This window comes from Lissotriton vulgaris, chromosome 5 (genome assembly GCF_964263255.1).
Source record: "Lissotriton vulgaris chromosome 5, aLisVul1.2, whole genome shotgun sequence".
NCBI classification, from domain to species: domain Eukaryota; kingdom Metazoa; phylum Chordata; class Amphibia; order Caudata; family Salamandridae; genus Lissotriton; species Lissotriton vulgaris.
Genome location: NC_141693.1, coordinates 234,007,470 through 234,027,818, shown reverse-complemented (window position 1 = coordinate 234,027,818; position 20,349 = coordinate 234,007,470). Strand labels below are relative to the sequence as shown.

At 45.1% G+C, this 20,349-nt stretch overlaps 1 protein-coding gene across 2 annotated transcripts in view; it reads right to left on the bottom strand.

Moving 5' to 3' along the window:
* Window positions 1–20,349, bottom strand: part of ANAPC2 (anaphase promoting complex subunit 2) — a 346,730-nt gene that overhangs the window by 24,888 nt on the left and 301,493 nt on the right. Inside the window, exons 11-12 of one of the 2 annotated variants that reach the window (XR_015295865.1) lie at window positions 11,354–11,526; window positions 4,309–4,544 (exon numbers count right to left, since the gene is read on the bottom strand). Coding sequence is in view for 1 of the 2 variants with exons in the window: in XM_086921245.1 (XP_086777371.1) it covers window positions 4,309–4,544; window positions 11,397–11,526 (366 nt within the window). In the remaining variant the exon portion in view is untranslated. The remainder of the gene's footprint in view (window positions 1–4,308; window positions 4,545–11,353; window positions 11,527–20,349) is intronic. The other variant, XM_086921245.1, reaches the window with a different exon arrangement.

Genomic DNA, 20,349 nt, shown 5'->3' with positions numbered 1-20,349 from the left:
GTTATCCCAAATTAATTTTTTTGCAACTGGTTTCACTGGTCTTCTGCGAGGTGCTTTAGATTCATTCCTGCGGCTTGGATTACCGTTTTTTTCCGTATATGCAGAGTCGTTATCTTTTGACTTTCTGTGCTCCTCTCTTAAACTTTTTTTAATTTTTGGTCTTACCACTCTTTGTACTGTCTCATGTGCCACTGAGTCAGTATCGCTATCCGAGATGGTCGATACGTTCCCGAGTCCGGATATGTCAGTTTCTGAACCTGAGCCTACCATGGAATCTGAATCATCCAATTCTGACTCTAAAATAGAGGATTCCGCAGTGCTTGTCTCACTTCCATCTAGCTCCTCCTCATCTCCTTCATTGTCTGCTTCATCATTCCCAGTAAAAAAGATATCTTCACCAGGAGATGCCAAAGATGGATCTGGGATACTTTGCACATGTTTCATGTTGCCAATAGTCATACTTGTATCCACTGAAATATAACTATTTAATTTTAATTGATCCAATACCTCATGTGCTTGAACTTGTGTCTCTCTTCTCATATCCTGCACATCTTGCGTTCCTCCATTGTTCCCACAGGGGGCTACAGTCATACCCTCGCTCTCAAAACTACCCTCTGCTCCAGGACCAGAATCTCTAATACTGTGTAGGACTGGAGGTAGCGCTGCATGTTTATTTCCTACCTTTATTGTTGTTGACTCGACTTCAGGCTCCCGGCCCTTTAAAACCGTAGGCCCGCCCCCTGCTGCAGCCACTGAAAGGACAACCACATCCTCTGCTTCTGTAACCTCACTTCCTGTAGGAGGCGTCGCCAGGCTGCCAGCAATCTCGGTGCGCACCGCATCCTCGTTGACATCTTCAATAACACCAGCACCAGCCGCCACGGAACTTTGCAACTGCACATGGCCCAGCTTGTCCCCACACAGAACCGCCAGCGTGGGAATGAGAGACGCCTGCTGCCCGATTGGTATATCCGCCGAAACTTCCACCGCCACTCCAGGTGCAGGTAGGAACGATTCCACTATTGTGGTCTGCCGTAAGGCAGGTTCTTTTCCCAGCGCTTCCAGCAACTTCGGGTCTGTGACTCCCTTGCCGAGACCCCTACCAGGTCGGGCGCCTTCCGTTTTGTTTGCTTTTGTCAGCTCCCTTTCTTTCAGCTTACGTGCTTTAGCCTCCTTTGCCTCTTTCGCAGCCTCCCGCCTCAGCTGAGCTTTACTCCTCGACTTTGCTCTCAGGTTAGTAGCCGAGGAACCAGGACCATCTTCAGACCATTCTTCATCGGTGGGGGCTAAATCCTTACTTTTGTTGTTAATACGGTAAATCTTGGGCGCCATCGCTGCAGAGTAATAGAGACGGCCCGCCTGAAATGTCCTTGAGATTAAAGATGTGAAGGACTCGAAAAGATTTCTTCCTTTTCTCAAACTTTTGTCATAAGCCAAATCTTTAACAATTGTGGGCCAGTTTATCAGATTTACAAACATCTCATCGACTGGAACTTCAATATACGGCGGGATGCATGGAATATAGTACCGCCTGAAACCTTAAGCGATATAAAAAATACTGAATGAGCATTCTTTCCACTTCATCGAGACACCATCAGGAGTGAGGTAGGGTGCGACTTCCCCCTACGGCGTCTCGGCAGCCATCTTGCCCCGGAACCAAGACCCCTTCACTTCATTGTGTAAACCAATAGAACACAAATTGTTTATATATTTGCATTTGAACTGAGAATAATGTCAAAATGAAGCAATCTTCCTTTTAAATAATTTAACATAAGAGAAGCAAAGCCTTATTTCTTTATCTAAAGCACAACAATAAATGAATGGATGACATTTTAAAGCTAATTAACATGCCATAATAATTTTTGCACTTTATATATCTGGAAGCTGAATTTAACTTTAAGAGGTCAACCCCTAAAAAGATGCTCAATTCAGTGAGACTGCAGTAGTACTGTGCAACTATTCCAATAGCAGCACTTACTACAAGAAATTACTTGTAGCCCCAGAACCCAATATTGCCCCAGAGAAATGGCCTAACAATTACCACCCTTTCGAAAAACTATGCTCTTTCACCCAGAAGTTAGATTCTTGCCTCTTACCCTTCCAAAATCATTAAGGAGGCGATAATGAGTTTTATTAAAAATGTAAATATAGTTAATTTCACATGTGTAGTATTAACATGCAACTTATACTAAACCAAAAAGACATTTAAAAATGTGAAATTTGTGGTAAGCAGTTCTACTTCTTTTACTAGGCCTTTAAATGCCTAAAGCAGCTTTGCTTCACAACTGGCTTGAGTAGATGTGCTGAAACATGCGTAAAATGTTTAAAAAGTTGATCTTTCCACGACTATGCCTTTAATCTCTGCAAAATGTTTCTGGTTAATAATAAGGTTTTGAAATGTTTGCTAAATACCTTATAGTTTAGTGGAATTATAAAAAATAATCACAAAAAAAGTACTGCTAGTATTTATATATTGGCCCTTTTAACCAATTTTTCCTTATTTTACAACAGAAGATGCAGTGCTAAATAATTATAATTTCTCGTTAAATTGGTGTTTCGATTTTGCATAGTTCATGTTTAGCTAACATACACTTTGTTTTATTAGAAGGTTTGAAATGCAGCCATGATCGTGGGAAAACAGGTCGTAAAATTTAAAGACCTCATATGTAGTCATAGTAATAACTTGGGGCCAGATGTAGAAGGCCCAATACCGGTTGGTAACGGCCGAAATGACCGAATTTCGGCCGTTACCGACCGGTATTGGGCATTTGGGATGTAGGTGGCCTAAATTGCAAATTCGGTAATTTACCGATTCGGTATTTTAAAGTATCGGTAAAGGTAAATTACCGAATTTGCAATGTAGGGAGCACTCGAATGAGTGCTTTTCCCATTTTAGGATTCGTTATTTACCACCAACTAAAAATTGGTGGTAAATAAGGAATACCTTTGAAAATGCAAATCTGTGCATTTTCAACTGTGCCATGTGACAGACATACATGCCCTTAGGGCATGTATGTGTGCCACATCTGCACCCCAGCACGATTCAGGGGTGCAACAGGGTGTCAAAGTGACAGCCTGACACCTTTGAATGTGTCCCCCATTTTACCTAATCGGTATTTACCGATTCGGTAATTGCCATTCATTCCTATTGGCCTCCAGGTCCATAGGAATGAATTGCAATTACCGAATCGGTAAATACCGATTTGGTAAATACCGAATCTTACCGATTCGGTAACTTTTACCGATTTATTTGCTACATAGCATTTACCGATTCTAAAATACCGAATCAGTAAAATTCGGTATTTTAGAATCGGTAAATGTACTTTACCTACATCTAGCCCTTAGTTTCGAACTTCGGAACGGTCTGTAGTTCATTGTCTCGTACATTGGAAAAAAAAGAGTGAGCCTGTTCTCAGAAGATACTGAAAGTTGATTGGACGAGAGGAGGAGAAGATGAAACACGGACTGCAACATTTCTTTTCAACTGTTTATATTAATGTGTGTTTCTAAAGTAGATTAACGTTTTTTGCCCATACACCGTTACCTTTATTCTTTTTCACATCCACTCCTGAGGCTGATTGCTAAAGGCTTAATGCTGAACGCAGAAAGCGGATTTTGTCACATTACTGAACCTTACTGCCGATTGCAGTTGCTACTGCAAGATTATTTCACCTTTTTACTTTTAGACTGAGTTTCATAAACCTCTCTATTGAAAGTTAAGCTGTAATTGATTAATTGAATTTGATTTTTATGCTCTATGTCACTCTTTCACTCGAACGGGTACTCTTGAGGTGTTCGTACTGACACCATTTTGCCCTATTCTTAAAATAGGGATTCTTTCCTTTATGGAATGCAATTGATGCATTAATATGAATTTGATCTAACCATTAGTTTATCATACATTCTGATAACGGAATGGAATAATTGAACTAATTGAATAGATTTATGTGATTATTAGCTCCCAATTCTCAAATATGATGCCCAGGTCCATAGCATATTTGAACCATGGAGAAGAAAACAGGAAAAAAGAGAACGGAGCGAGGATCAGCCCTCGGTAAGAGAGAAAGAGGCAATACACCATATTATTTAAACTGATTTCCAGCTCCAGCAGGGGCCTTTTAGTAAAACTGACCTACAGCTCAATTGTAAATTAAAATTAAACGCTTAGGCAAGGTAAGTTTACATTTCAGTGACTGGTCTTCCTCTCTTTTAATATCGTACGTCAGACTCAGACTAATTATGTTGGATGGTGATTATTCTAAAAACAGACCACGTGCTATTGATGAATAAACTAATCCGAAAACAAACCTGGAGCTCCTCTTCCTTCTGGTCAGCCTGAGAAGCCATGGCCGAGTCTCCCTCTTCATCACTGTCTATTAGGACGACTTTCTCAGCTCTATCTTTCTGCTCCTCTTCAATCACTGTGAATGTTCCTTGAGGCTCCTCACGCAGGACGCCTTGCTGGAGCCACAATGTCATCTTCCGCCTCAGTGATGCCGCTGGTACCTTCACTGCCTCACTCAGCTCCTCCAGTGTCCATGTACCTAGAAATCAAGACGAGAATCGATGTTACTAGTCAAATAGCGTTTCAAAAGCTGCACTTAAAATAAAAATATCTATCGATTAAAGAAACACACGAGTGACTTTACTTTCCACACAAATGGTTCGTATCTGCATGGACTTCTTCTGTAAATTCACTATTAACAATATTTTCCTGCATATGGGGAAAATGTTGAATATAGTGATTTTAAAAATAAACACGTATTTCTCTTTGTGTTGGAGGAGGAGGAGGAGGAGGAGGATGAAGGAAAGAACAGAATAATAGCACTTCATACACAATAGTCTTGTTTCTTTAGGAAATAAGAGGGCTGGAGAAAGGTGGGTAGAGGGCGGCCAGAGAAGAATAAAGGTACAGCTAGAAAAGAACAGAGGTACCTTTATGGCGATATTAGTACTCCTATACTCCATTTCTCATGGCACAACTGTGACCTATTGAGGGGAGTGGAAACAACTCTAAGTTGTTAGGACAAAGGCTGTAAGGACCAGGTTCAGTGCATGCATGAAGCACACAGATCGGAAGCTGTTCACTCATGTCAGTTCTGTTATTTTATGCTTGTTCTGATGGATTATGCCACTTGCGCAAGGGACTGGAGGGAGAATGTTAATTGAAATGCAAGAGTACTACTATTCCTGCATACACAGGGGCTCTCTCCTAATTTAACAAATGGAACACATTGTTAACAGCTCAAACTACACAACATTTCTTTTTTAAATAATCATCAATCTTCAAAGACAACTGAATGACTAATGCAATCAGATAGTATGAGGCGTCCATGAAACCTGCTCGAAAGATACATCTGAAACAGTCTTGGTGCTGGTAAACCGAGTACAGATACTGTCCATGGAGAGGAGCAAGGACATGCATAGCTATACGAAACGGATAAAAACCATGCACCATTCAAAGGCAGTCTTTCAGTTGGAATGATCTGCTGTCCACCCGTCTTAACTAAGTTGAACCGATCTTAAAGGCTGTTCAATCAAGGTAGAAACATATAGCATCACTCGTATCCATGGTGTACTGGTTTTCGTTGGGTAGGGAGGCATAAGGAATTGAAAATAAGCCGATAGTCTTTCACTCTAGAAGCTTATAAAAGGTAATAGGGGCAAATGGTAACACAGCCACAGTTATTTGTGGAGGCCAATCTATCATAAAGGTCAGGCCATTTTCCGAAACGGATCCCACCAATAACTTGGAGCCAGCAATCCTGCTTTGCCTTGATGTCACAACGTGGTATCTCAACCACCACTGCTGACTCTTAAAAATAACAAAAGAACTAACTTGATCTTGTAATGCAAGTAAGATTTGCAGGCTTTGACAGAAATCCGTTCTGGAAAGAGAATCCATTTCTGGTCTGAAAATTACCATTTTACTTTCAAATCAAAACCATTACGAATCACAACAAGAACTTGGCATCAATGCACCATAAACCCTTGCCTAAAATATTCAGCATGAACCATTTGCAGCAGACAGACACGAGGAAGGTTGTAAGCCACACTTCTAAACCGAGTCTAGAAGTGACTTTTAATCTTATTGTGAAAATTGTATATGATCTCCTGATTTTGCACTTGCATCCTATGAACTAGTTTGCATAAACCCATATGGTAGTTCAATGCTTGAATGACTACTTGCAGTGGCCAATATATTTGTGACCACATCGCCTGGATCGGCTGACTGCTTACATGGCTTTATCCTTGACAATTTTTTCAGTGGCAGCAAATTACGTTTCACTCAAGAGCTAATGTACTGCTTAGTACCTAGGTTATATTGTATCTTACTTCCGTCTCAGTTTTTAATGCCTTTTCAGCTTTAGCGTGAACAGTGCAGACAGCAGTCTTACATATACAGTAATTAAACACAGAAAATCTGTTACTGGACAATGAATCTATCTTGTCACGTTTGTGTTCCAAATTGTGTCCTAAATAAGTCACATCCAACGCACTTTGTGTTTTCATTTGGACTTTGATACCCTGTTTTTCCCCCCTAAGTACTGTATTGTAAATGTGCAGCTGCTTAACCATGCTCAACCTGTGCAAGAATCTTGCACAGGTTGAGCATGGTTAAGCATGGTTAACCGTCCTGACGAGTTCAGAAGCGGTCGCTCCCTCTGCCCTGCTGCCTGCTCCCGTGTGGTATCGTTATTTGGATGTGCATTAATTAATCTTCTGCCTGCATTTACTTGATTTGCCTGCATAGCGCTGCAGCGCGAGTGCTGCCACACGTAATTGGGACTTTTAAATAACTTCAGGGGAGTGCTGACTCGGCGCTCAATGACCTTTTAAATTGAAATAGGAACGCTTGGGGGCATTGTACTATCGGCGCTCTTTCTTTGAACACTTATTTAAACAGGACGCTTCAGCTGCAAGCGTAGTCAGTTGCATGAGTCTCAGCAAAACGCAAGTAGCGCTTTCTACATAGCTGCCGCCATCTTACGCTTGTTGTTGTTGGTGCCCCAGAGTCCGGCCCCCACAGCCCGCCCGCCTCCCTGCTGGCCCGCCCGCCCGCCTCCCTGCTGACCCTCCCTCGCCCCTCCCCTCCACCATCCATTTATGACAATCATTCTCGCGCAGCGTTCACATGCAGCGGTCGCGCCCCAGTTGCGCCGAAGGTGCGCCAAAAGTAAGCCCGTCTACGCCAAGCCCGCGCCCAGCGCCAGACCCCCTGGCCCCCGTTCCACCTGCATTACATATGCCGCCTCCACCCTCCTAGCCCTTAACCCAGGCCGACTCCCCAACTGCGCCCAAGCTGTCCCCGGACACACCCATGGACCCTTCACATGCAACTCCTGCAAGTTTGACGGCACCAAGACCAACTCCTCATCCACGAACACCAAACAGAGCTCTGACACCAACCACCTAAAATGCATCCTGCTCAACACCCGCTCGGTCCACAAACACGCCATCGACCTCTGGAATCTACTAGACACCATCTCTCCGGACGTCGCCTTCCTAACAGAAACATGGATGAACGCCTCCTCTGCCCCAGACATCACCATTGCCATCCCGGAAGGCTACAAGATCATCCGAAAAGACCGCACCTACCAAACAGGAGGAGGCATCGCTATCGTCCACAAGAATTCCATCCGCATCTCAACCAGCTCAGACGTCAACCTCGCTAGCGCCGAACACCTTCACTTCCAGATCCACACCGACCCCAATACCACACTCAGAGGCACCCTCCTCTACAGGCCACCAGGACCCCGTGCACAATTCAGTGAAGAAATCACTGACTTTATCACCCCACACGCCCTCCCCTCCGAAGACTACATTCTACTGGGAGACCTCAATTTTCACCTGGAAAAAAGCAACAACAACAACACCACCACCCTCCTGGACAATCTCGCCAACCTCGGACTCAAACAACTTGTCAATACCCCCACTCACTACGCAGGTCACACACTCGACCTTATCTTCACCTCCAGCAAACATATCTCCTTCAGCCACACCACAGTTCTCCATTGGACGGACCACAGCTGCGTTCACTTTATCTACAATAAGACCACAACCCACAACCATCCTCAACCTACTCTGCGAAGAAAGTGGAACAAAATCACCATCGACCAGATCTCCTCATCGCTTCTTCAAAACCCACCTGCCCACTCTCCGAACCCCAACCAAGCAGCCATTAACCTCACTCAATGGCTAACCAACAGCGCAGACAACCTAGCACCCCTGAAAAAACGTCAAATCAAACTAGGCAGAAAAAACGCCCCCTGGTTCAACGATGATCTTAAGAAATCCAAGAAACTCTGTCGCTCCCTTGAGAAGACTTGGAAAAAAGACCCTAACACCAGCACCAGGGACGCCTTCAAAACGCCACCCGCATACACCACCAACTGATCCGGACTGCCAAGAAAGCCTCTTTCAAAGACCGACTTGACAACAACGCCCACAGCGCCAAGAAACTGCTTTAGTATACGAGCGCTCTATAAATGTTTTTAAATTCCAAATTCCAAATTCCACAACAGCAAGGAATTATTCAACATCGTCAAAGAGTTTGCCAACCCCACTGCCAACTCCAACGACATCACTCCCTCTCAAGCCCTTTGCGACTCCCTAGCTTCGTTCTTCCACGACAAAATCGCAGACATCCACAACAGCTTCGACAACCAACCCGGAGACCAGCCCACCCTAACTTCTGACGTACCCTCACCCCCCTTGAACATCCTTAATGACTGGAACCCAATCTCCACCGAGGACACCATTCGCCTAATGAACTCCATCCACTCAGGATCCCCCACAGACCCATGCCCTCACCACATCTTCAACAAAGCTGACTCTATCATCGCACCCCACCTTCGAGATGTCATCAACTGCTCCTTTAACTCCGCCACCTTCCCGGAAATCTGGAAACACGCCGAACTCAGCGCCCTTCTGAAAAAACCCACAGCTGACCCCACCGAACTCAAAAACTACCGCCCCATCTCGCTCCTTCCATTCCCAGCCAAAGTCATCGAGAAGGCGGTCAACAACCAGCTCGCCGCCTTCCTCGAAACCAACAAATCCCTAGACTCCTCACAATCTGGCTACTGAGCCAAACACAATACTGAGACCGCACTCATCGCATCAACAGACGACATTCGAACTCTACTGGACAATGGAGACACAGTCGCCCTCATCCTCCTCGACCTCTCCGCAGCCTTCGACACAGTCTGTCATAGCACCCTGTTACAACGCCTCAGAAACATCGGAATCCAAGGAAAAGCACTGGAATGGATCACCTCGTTCCTCGCCGGAAGAACCCAGAGAGTCTGCCTCCCACCATTCAAGTCAGAGGCCACTGAAGTCATCTGCGGCGTGCCACAAGGATCATCACTCAGCCCCACCCTCTTCAACGTATACATGAGCCCCCTCGCGGCCATCGCACGCCAACACAACCTCAACATCATCTCCTACGCTGATGACACTCAACTGATCCTCTCACTCACCAAAGACCCTAACACCGCCAAAACAAACTTACATAAAGGAATGAAAGAAGTAGCCGAGTGGATGAAGCATAGCCGCCTGAAACTGAATTCCGACAAAACTGAAGTCCTTATCCTAGGCACCTCCCCCTCCGCCTGGGACGACTCGTGGTGGCCAGAGTCCCTTGGAAAAGCACCCATCCCGACGGACCACGCACGGAACCTGGGCGTCATTCTGGACTCCTTACTCTCGATGACCAAACAGGTCAACGCCGTTTCATCATCTTGCTTCAACATCCTTCGCATGCTGAAAAAAACATTTCGCTGGATCCCCACCAAAACTAGAAAAACGGTCACCCACGCACTGGTCCCAAGCCGCTTGGACTACGGAAACACCCTATACGCCGGCACCACCGCAAAACTTCAGAAAAAACTCCAACGCATCCAGAACGCATCAGCCAGACTCATACTAGACATTCCGCGTAAAGACCACATTTCTGATCACCTGAAAAACCTCCACTGGCTCCCCGTCAATAAGAGGATAACATTCCGCCTCCTAACCCACGCACACAAAGCACTTTACGAACTTGGACCCGAATGCCTCAACACACGACTTTCCTTCTACACCCCCTCCCGCCAGCTGCGCTCCTCCCACCAAGCCCTTGCTGCTATACCTCGCATCAACAAAACCACCATGGGAGGAAGATCCTTCTCCTACCTGGCAGCCAAAACCTGGAACTCACTTCCCACACACCTTCGCCTCACTCAGAACCACCTAGCATTCAGAAAGCAACTTAAAACCTGGATATTCGACAAGTGATTCCCCACCCTCCCCCAAGCGCCTTGAGACCCTCTGGGTATGTAGCGCGCTATATAAATTAATTTGAATTGAATTGAATTTCATTCTGTTATTTTTCATTGTTTTTATATAGCCGCAGGTTTACTACAGAACTGAGCCTTGACCGTTCTTTTCATGTCTGCATGCTGGCAGGTGCCTACATAACGTTCCATGTTGTAAACGTGCCTACTTGACATTCTTGTGTTGCCAGTTCAACTCCATTGTATAATTTGACTCAAGGTTTTCCCCTGCTATACCAATTTCATTTAACTTTGGGATGGTCTCATTTTACCTCTACCTCGTCTGAAACCACTCCCTCCTTCCTACTGAAGAGGCCTTGTGCGCCCTCATTCTACCAGGGCCAACCAACTCCTATACAATTGATGTCTCACCTCTACTAGTTATGACTGCACAAAATGGCACTCAAATTTTTGCTTGGGAAACATTTCCCAGCTATAAGGATTCAAATAATTAGTAAAAATCTAGTCCCATAAATGCTAGCATTGTTTACAGCAGAAACACTACTGGGCTGGCCCACAGTGCACTGCTAACTTTTGCACAGCATACTTGCCTAAAGATATTTGAAGGGGATACATTAATTATTTGTGCGGTCATACATTCATTTTTAACATCACTTTCAATACCAAAGATTGTAATGTTTTCTTTTAATTTACTATATCGAAAAACTTTTGGGAATAAATACAATCTAAGTTTTGGAGCTCAAGGGCATCAATATTCAATTTCCAATTTTACATCGTGGTCATAACAGTCCCTCTATCACTCTTGCAGGATTAAGCAATTATGCATTTGCAGTGATTTCATGCAAGACAAACACCATTAGTGTAAAGTGGTTCTACCATGTACAACAGTACAGGAAATGCACAGCTTCATGTTTACATTCACCACTGCAGCAGATTCAATAAAGGCCGGCTGCTTAGGCCATTAAGGTCAGAACCACCATAACTTCAAAAGCTATGGAATATGGAATGCATGCTTCTCAACACTGCTGTAGCAAAGGCAGGGACATGGCTTAAGTGGTGCCTGGCCTGCCCACCTCCATTCCCCTTGTCATAGGACATCACGACCACGAGGCTCACTCTGATTCTGGAAGTTCAGGATGATAGCTGCATGCACAGGAGACACGGAGAGTGAGAGAGTTCGATCGGCCAGTTCCACGTCCAGGTTCACCAGTCCAAGGTGGTGCTTCCAATTTAGAGTCCGCATGGCCTGGAACAAAAAACAAAGACAATGCACGTCAATGTTCTACAATACACATTGTGGCTAGTAGAATATTAATTATCATATCCAAATTATACTTCGCCTAGCTTTTAAAGCTAAAGCCCGTCATCACAGTTCGACAGATCCAGGATTAGCTCCAATTGGGTCGCCCAATAATCTTACTGTACATGGTTTAAATCACCTTAGTACGTATGTATGTGGTATTTCTCTAGCACAAAACTAGTCAAAAGGCAAAAGAGACCTTAAATGGGCAAAAACAAGCTTAAAGTCAATGAGTAATAGGAAAAGAAGCTAGCTTGTGGGCGGTTAATGCATTGTAGTGTTCTATAAAGAGGCGAGTCTTTAACAGTTTGCTAAATTGAAGCGGCATACGATTGATAGGAGGATGGTGTCCCAGATCCTGGGAGCTGTAATAAATTGAGTTGCTGGTTGAGGAGGGTAAATCCCTGCTCAACCAGAAGTCACAAGCAAACTCCAAATTAGCCTGTGCTCAACACCCTGGTAGCCTGACACAGAGCAGTCAGGCCTAACCTAGAGGAAATGTGCAAAGTATTTGTGCAACACTTCAAACAGTAACACAGTAAAAACACCACAAAAGGATCCTACACCAGATGTAGAAAAATAGATAATTTTTTTGAAAATAAAACAAGACCAATGTGACAAAAATGTTAAAGATTTCAGTAAAAATAGCACCAAAATGTGCAAACAACCAACTGGATATCTGGTCGCATCGAACTGGAACAAAGTCAAAGTTCACGTCGACAGCGATCGAGCGAAGGCCAGCTGAACAAGAGTACCTTAAATCCTGGTTGGCGAGCATTAAGAGGCCCTGCACTAAGGACACGTCGCACAGCCGAGGCGATGAGCGGTTCTAAGGAGCTATGAGTGTGTGATTCGAGGTCCTGCACCATTGACGTGGAAGAGTTGCGCAGTCGAGTCGAGCCGTTGGCTCCTATGAGCTGTGAGGCGGCGGTGCAAGGTGCTGCATCGTTGGCGAGACTGCTGTAGACATGAAATTTGAGACAAGGATCGGCATCTGGAAAACTTTGCACAGGCACCGCACAACAGAGGAGATGCATCACTTCTGCTGGATCCACAGGCCCATTTTCAAGGGTTCAGAACAGGGATGCCACCACTTAGCAGAGTAGGACTCACATGTGTCCAGGTGCTGGGCTCAAAGTTGTTGGAGCATTTTGTCCCTGAAGCTCTAGGCAGAAGGCCAGCCAACTAGCCCTTGGAGTCACTCTGGGGTTTTGGATTAAACAGATGCAGATCCAGATCCAGTCCTTCTCACCCAAGCAAGAGTGAAGCAGGCAGCAGGTCCACACAGCAGAGCAGCAGACATTCAGAGAAGCAGGACAGCAATCCTTTCATCAGCACAGCAATCCTTATTGGCAGAGTATCTACATGTCCATATGTGTACTGAAGAGTTGGTGTCCTAGGTCCAATATTTATACCTGGGCCTTCCTTTGAAGTGGGAGAGGTGTGTAGAGGTTTCCCTTTGAAATCCACATACTTCCTGGCTTCAGACTAGCACCAGGGGTTATGCAGCCCTTTGTGTGGAAGCAGGACCCAGCCTATTCAGGTGTAAGAAGGGCAGTGCCCAGCTCCGCCCTTCCACCTTGAAACTCTATTGTGTGTTTGGCTGTCTAGGAGGAATACACAAATCCCAACAGTCAGCTACACCCAGCCATGTGGCCCAGAGGCAGGCTGCAGGCACAAACTGGCTAAGGCAGGAATAAGCCAATTTTCTAAAAGTAGCATTTTCAAAATTGTAATTTAAAATCCAACTTCACCATGAAAGAGGATTTTTCATTACAATTCCAAAGACACCAAACATGAACTGGTCACCAGCTACCATTTGTAAGTTACAGCTTATTAAATGCAATAAAGTTACTCCATTATTCTCCTATGGGTGAGACCGGCCTTGCAGTGGTTAGAAACAAATTGAAGAGATTTTCACTACCAGCGCATGTAAAACTTAAAAGTACAGGTCACACTGTTTAAATACATTGCACCCTGCCCTTTAGGCTGTCCAGGGCCTACCCTAGGAGTGAAATATATATTAAAAATGAAGGTTTGGGCTTATTAAAATGTTTATTTTACCAGGATGAAACTACAGTATAAAACTGCACACACAGGCTGCAATGGCAGACCTGAGACATGTCTGAAAGGGCTACTTAAGGTGGTGGCACAATAAGTGCTGCAGGATCACTAGCAGAATTTAATTTACAGGCCCTAGGTACATGTAGTACCACTTTACTAGGGACGTATTAGTAAATTAACTATGCCAAATGGAAATACGCCAATTTTATCATGTTGTAAGGAGTGAGCACATGCCTTTAGCACAGGTTAGCAGTGGGAGACAAAAAAGGAGATCAGCAACAATAGGAATGGTGAAGGTAAAATGACTGGCGGAAGACTACCCTAAGGCTGGCAGTTCTAACACAAGCATAAATGTTTTTAGTCTACAGTCTATTGGTATCTTGGTTGATATTGTACTGAGAACTACCAGATATGATGAGCTTGCCTGAAAGCTAAGCAGGAGGTGGCTTGTTTTGATGTTTTTGTAAATGATGTAGCTGGTTTGTTAAGATGTTGGTAGCCAGCAAGAGGAGCCAATGGACTTCCATCAGTGCTGCAGGATGTACAATGCCCTTAAGGGGTGCCAGTGTGGCGTCTGGGAAGCTATGCAGAATATGTGAGAGTATGAGGGCTTGAACATCAGTTCTGAAGTTGTTTTATGGAAGAAACAGTTTCACTTTCATTAACTAGAGAGCTTGTTCTACGCCGTCTTTGGTTTTCTTTTTGGACAAGTTCTTACTTGAGAGTGAGGCCAGTTTCCGGGGTGAAGTTGAGTGACTTGGCATTTGGTGAAAGCTGGGGCTAAAACAGTCAAGGTTCAGGTCACTAAGCCAGGTTTCTTGTTCATGGTAAATAACAGAAGTTCTGTCTTGGTTGGGGTTGAGCTTCAGGTAGGTACTGGTCACTGAGGTCTGGATGATATGCAGGCTCTGAAGATCTCCCCAATTTACTAAAGCACCACTGTGGGGGGCATCATTTGGCACTGTGCATGAGTGACTAGCAAAATGCAGGAATCTAGCAGACATAGCAAGTTTAAGAGCATCAAGACTGGACCTGCGCTCCATTTTAAAACACCTGCACCATCGCATGAATGTCATGAATCATCAGTAGAGGGAAAAGGCTCAACTCAATGCAGGGCAGAATTGGGCTTGTTGATAGAAAACCCCAAGTTAAGCAGCAGAGCTGTTGTGACATGCAAGTGGTCATGGGCAGCAGAAACTGTCATCACCATTGAGAACACCCATGGAGCTTAAGTTAGAACAAGCTGAAGGACCACAAATTGAGTGTGTCGATCAAACTACACACCGAAGATACTTCCTGTGCAACCACGGAATCACTATGTGGAAATACATGTCCTGCAAGTCGACAGACACCCTCTAGCATTCCGCTTCTAATACAAATAACACCTAAGCTAGGGTCAGGATTTTGAACTTCTTGAGGAACCAGTTCAGAACCCTGACGTCTAGGATAGAATAAGAGCGGTCATCCTTCTTTGGGCCAAACAAGTACCGGGAGTCACAACTGTTGCCCTGTTCCTGCTCTGGCATCATCTCCACTACCCCTTTTTGTAGTAATATCTCTACCTCTTGTTGAAAGATTCAAAGGCGGTCAGTTGGAAGGATGAGAGAAGGGGGAATGGGTGGAGGGTCCTGCTGAAAGAAAGGCATACCCCCCCTTTCCACAATTAGTTAGCCATTGGTCTGAGGTGATGTACCTCCATGTCTGTGGAAAGGGGGAGAGCCATTCTCAAACTTGTGCCCTGTGTTCCAAAAAGAGGGAAGAAAACAAGTTACTTACCTGTAACTGTAGTTCTCCAGTATTGGTAACTTTCAAAGATTCACCTGCTTGAATCATTCCCCATCGTCGAGATGGGAGTCCCCGCTATATAAAATAGCAATGCTTAAAATATAAAACAGAAAAAAGGCCTAAGCCCATTTCCATTTTGTAGCCCATAACAGTCATTATGTAAAAGAGACTAAACTTTTCCCTGAACCAATCGGAACCTCTCACCCTCTAGAACCTTAGCCCCTCACTTTTTCGAGCACTTATGTCAAAGAATATTTGTGCCCAAAAAATCAAAAGGTGAGCCTCTCAGAGTAGGAGGGTGAGTCGCATGTGAATCTATGCAAGTTACCAATACTGGAGAACTACAGTTACAGGTAAATAACTTATTTTATTACTCCAATATTGCAACATTCATAGATTCACATGCTTGAATCAGAGTAGCTAGCATTAAGTAGCACATTTTATTGTGCCTGAAACTGACATAAGCCAGAATGAGACTTGAAACTGCACCATATATATGCTTCGTCTTAAAACTCGCAGGTATTGCATAGCCTAGACATATTCTTTGATAATAACAACAAGGTCTATTCATCTTAAAATATGACAAGAAAAAAACTGTTCCAATAAAATGTGAACATGCAATGCATAAAGGAAGGAGGGATGGTAAAGAGGGCCCACCGTCACTGGAAAAGGTTTCTCAGCACCACTTGTCCCACTGCCACATCCTTGTCTGCAGCTGCATCCAGGCAGTAATGTCTGGTGAAGGTGTGGGTACTCTTCCAGGTGGCAGCCCTGCAGATATCCTGGACAGGTACCACAGCAAACAAAGCAGTGGAAGTAGACACTTCTCTCGTAGAATGAGCTCGAACTTGTGTATTTGACCGCTTCCCAGCCGCCTGATGAAAATATTGAATTGCACTGGAAATCCATCGGGCGATCACCCTTTTGGATAAAGTAAAACTGGGTGCACTAAAAGACACAAAGAGCTGCGATGACTTGCGGAAAGGTTTTGTTATTTGCAAATAGAATTTGAGACAACGCTGGACATCTAGCGTGAAAAGCTCTTTCCGCCGCCGTAGTTGGTTGAGGAAAAAACCTTTAAGAATTAGAGGCTCATTCAAATGAAAGTCTGATGGCACCTTGGGTATACATTTCGGATTAGTTCTGAGGACTATCCGGTCTTCCTTGAACTGTAAGAAAGGTTCCTGTATGGTGAGAGCCTGTATCTCCCCAACTCTTCTGGCCGAAGTGAGTGCTAACAGAAGAGCTACCTTCCAATATAAAAATTTGAGATCCGCTCTGTGAATGAGTTAGACGGGCTGCTTCATTAGTTGAGATAATACAATATTTAGTTACCAGAGAGGTGGTGGAGGCCTCACTGGAGGAAAGGTACAAAATAACCCCTGATGATTCTCTCAAATCACAACGATGGTCCCGAGGAAGTTCTTCTGTAATGTGATATAGCGGCTAGCTGCACTCTTATCGATGCACGAGCTAAACCAGATTTTGCCAAGAGCAGAATATATGGGATCATTTCATGAGCTGCCGATCTCAGAGGATGAATATTAAACTCCTGGCACCATATACAGAACCATTTCCATTTAATCCTGTATGTCTTGTTTGTACTTTCAGCCCTGGCCTTTGACAAGATAACCTTGCATTCAGATGAAATATTTAAATGTTGAAATTCACAGTGTTCAGGACCCAAGCCGCTAAACGTAGTGATTTCGGATCTGGATGAAGTACTCGTCCCTGGGACATCGTCAAGAGTGTAGGTATTGGTTGAAAGCAAATTGGATGAGCCTCCGACAGCTCCGTGAACCAGTGTTGTCTGGGCCTCCATGGGGCTATCAGGATCATTCTGTACGGTTCCCTCTTGATCTTCGTAAGAATGCGTGGCAGGAGGGGAATTGGAGGAAAGGTGGAAGCAAAGACGCCTGACCATGCCATCAAAATCGCATTCCTCCCCCCCCCAAGAACCCCATTGGTGAAGCCAGCTTGCGAAGAACCGACATTTTTTGTTGCGGGCTGTCACAAAGAGATCCACAGTTGGTGTTCCCCACCTTAGTAAGATGCCTTTTAGAATTCCCCGATTGATCTCCCAATCGTGGCAGGTTGATTTAAGCCTGCACAGAGTGTCCGCCTTGACATTCTGATCTCCTGGAAGATGTTCCGCTTTTAGGGATTTCCATTTTGAACTGGCCATTTCCATATTTTCTGGGCTTACTGAGAAAGGGAGAGTGATCTCATACCGCCCTGTTTGTTGAGATTATGCATAGCTGTTGTGTTGTCTGTCCTGATTAGTAAAGACGATCCTTGTATTCTCGGCAGTAAAGCCAACAATGCTAATCCCACTGCCCTGAGTTCCAGTAGACCGATGTGAAGTTGCTGTAACTTCCAATGACCACTGATCTGGAGGTCTTGAAGAAAAGCCCTCCAACCTTCTAGGGATGCATCGGTTGTAATAACTAGCAGAGCTGGTTCGGTAAGGAAGGAAAGGCCGACTGAGATATTTCGTTGTTGGGTCCACCACGCTCCTGCTTGAACCATGGCCAGTGTGAGTTTGGCAGAGCCGTTGAAGGATCCCACTGCTTGACGCCACTGTCGATCCAGTTGTTCCTGCAATGGACGCATTCTCGATCGGCAGAAAGGAATGAAAGGGATGCAAGAGGGCATTGTTCCTAGTAGTGACTTGCAACGGCGTACTGAAAGGCCCTTTCTTCATGCAAATGCCTGGGATAGAGAGATTAGCCTATGTTGCCTTTCCATGGAAGGAAATGCCTTGTTTACTGTGGTGTCCAGAATAGCCCCCGAGAAAGTGATGTTCCTCGCAGGATGGAGGGATGATTTCTCCGTGTTCAGAATCAGGCCCAGCTGGGCAAACAATTCTACACATGCCCCAGTTGACGACTGAGCCAATGCCCGTGAAGGTCGTCGAGGTAAGGAAAAACATGGCATCTTTCTTTCCTTAGAACAGCCGCCACTGGAGCCAGACATTTTTTTTAATTCTTGGGGCTGATGTGAGGCCGAACGGCAGTACCTTGAACTGGTAATGGTCTTCGGCTACAGCAAACCGAAGATACTGCCTGTGGGAAGGATGAATGGGGATGTGGAAATACGCATCCTGCAAGTCTAAGGTGGTCATATGATCCCCTGGGTTTAAGAGTAGCAGAATGTCTTGCAGGAAAACCATCTGGAAGGACTGCTTTTTTAGATAATTATTTAGAGTTCTCAGATCCAGAATACGTTGACGAAAAAAATTCAGACTAGGAAAAAACGGGAATAAAATCCCCTTCCTCTCTGGGAGATTGGCGCTGGTTCTATTGCTCCCTTTCGGAGCATTGTCTGAATCTACAAGCGCATCGGATGGAGATGTTTGATCTCTTGACGTGTCGGAGGAGTACAAGGGGGAATTTGAAGGAACTCTAAAGTATGTCCAAATTGTATTAGATTGAGGACCCATCGGCCCGTAGTTATTTTTTGCCAATGATGAAGATAAATTCTTCCACCCTGGGGAACTTCTAGAGAGGACGGGATAAATGTAGTCGGAGCCTGAAGGTTGTCATTGTCTTCGCGAGTTGTCCTTTCCTTGACGACCTCCTCTTCCTCTAGGGGCAGATTTTGAATAGCCCCCTGCCTGTCATTGCCCATACTGTTGTTGGTATGGCTGAGAAGATGTAGAGTAGGAGGGGTATCTGTTCTGTTTGTATCCCCCTCTATATAATGTTTGGTCTCTTCCTCTAGCTCCCATTAAAGGGCACCTTTCCGGTACTGTAGTGTCCCCAGGGCCTTCGCGCTATCTGTATCCTTTTTGATACTCTGTAGCGCATAGTCAACATATTTCCCAAATAAGGCTTCCCCATCGAAGGGAAGATCCAAGATCTTATTCTGGACCTCCGGTCTAAAAGTTGTTGCTCTCAGCCATCCTGGCGGCGCAACATCACCGCCCCTCCAAGCGATCTGAAAGCCGTGGTCACAAGGTCCATCGTGCAATCAATTACTTCAGCCGAAGTCCTTTCTCCCTCCTGAAGGATCTTTCAGACCTCCTGTCTACTATCCTCAGGAATCAGATATATGTAAGGCGTCAAGTCACACCACATCAGCATATCCTATCTGCCCAGAATGGAAAGGTATTTGCAGCTCTGACCAGAAGACCTGACATGGAAAAAAACTGTTTTCCTGCATTATCCAAGCGTCTACCCTCTCTGTCAGGAGGCGTTGTAATAGGAGCCAACAGGTTTTTGTACTTCTGCTGAGCAGCCTGGCAAATGACAGAGTCCGGTTTGGGATGGCCCACTAGACAAGCTGGAGCGTCGCCTGGAGCTTTATACTTCTTCTCCAGTCTGGCGAGCTCATGACCTGAAGGCCTTCCTCCCAAACATGGCTAATGATAGCGGTAGCTCTAACTGATTTCCGGTATGGTTCCTTGAAATCATATTACAAACACTCCGTCTAGGTAGTTGACATTGGAAGTTCAAATCTCTTCGCTGCTCTTTCCATCAAATTATGGAATCAGCCAATGTCCTCCGGCGGTGAATCAATCGGCACTGGAGAGGGAGAAGAAGGTGAAGGAATAAGGCAGTCATCCCATTCCTTATTCGGGTCTGTTATCTGTTCCCTCCTCTTGGTCATCATCTGTGGTGACTGGACCCTGTTGAGGCACTGGCTGAGGTGATCTTGGCAAGGGCTGTGGCTAAACTCCTTGCTTCTAATGGAGCATCTGGAATGGAGCGTGGGCACAGAGCAGCTAATTGCACCTCTTGAGCTGCTGGAGTTGGTGGGAACCTCTTTCTGTAGTCCGCCAGCATAAACTGCAGGTCCATCAATAAGAAAGACGGCATGCCAACCAGCTCTTCCTGGTAACCCTGACGATATGGTTGTTGGGGAGGGTATTGATACTCCCCGTATTCCTCCTCAAAGTCATCCTCCTGACACTTAACA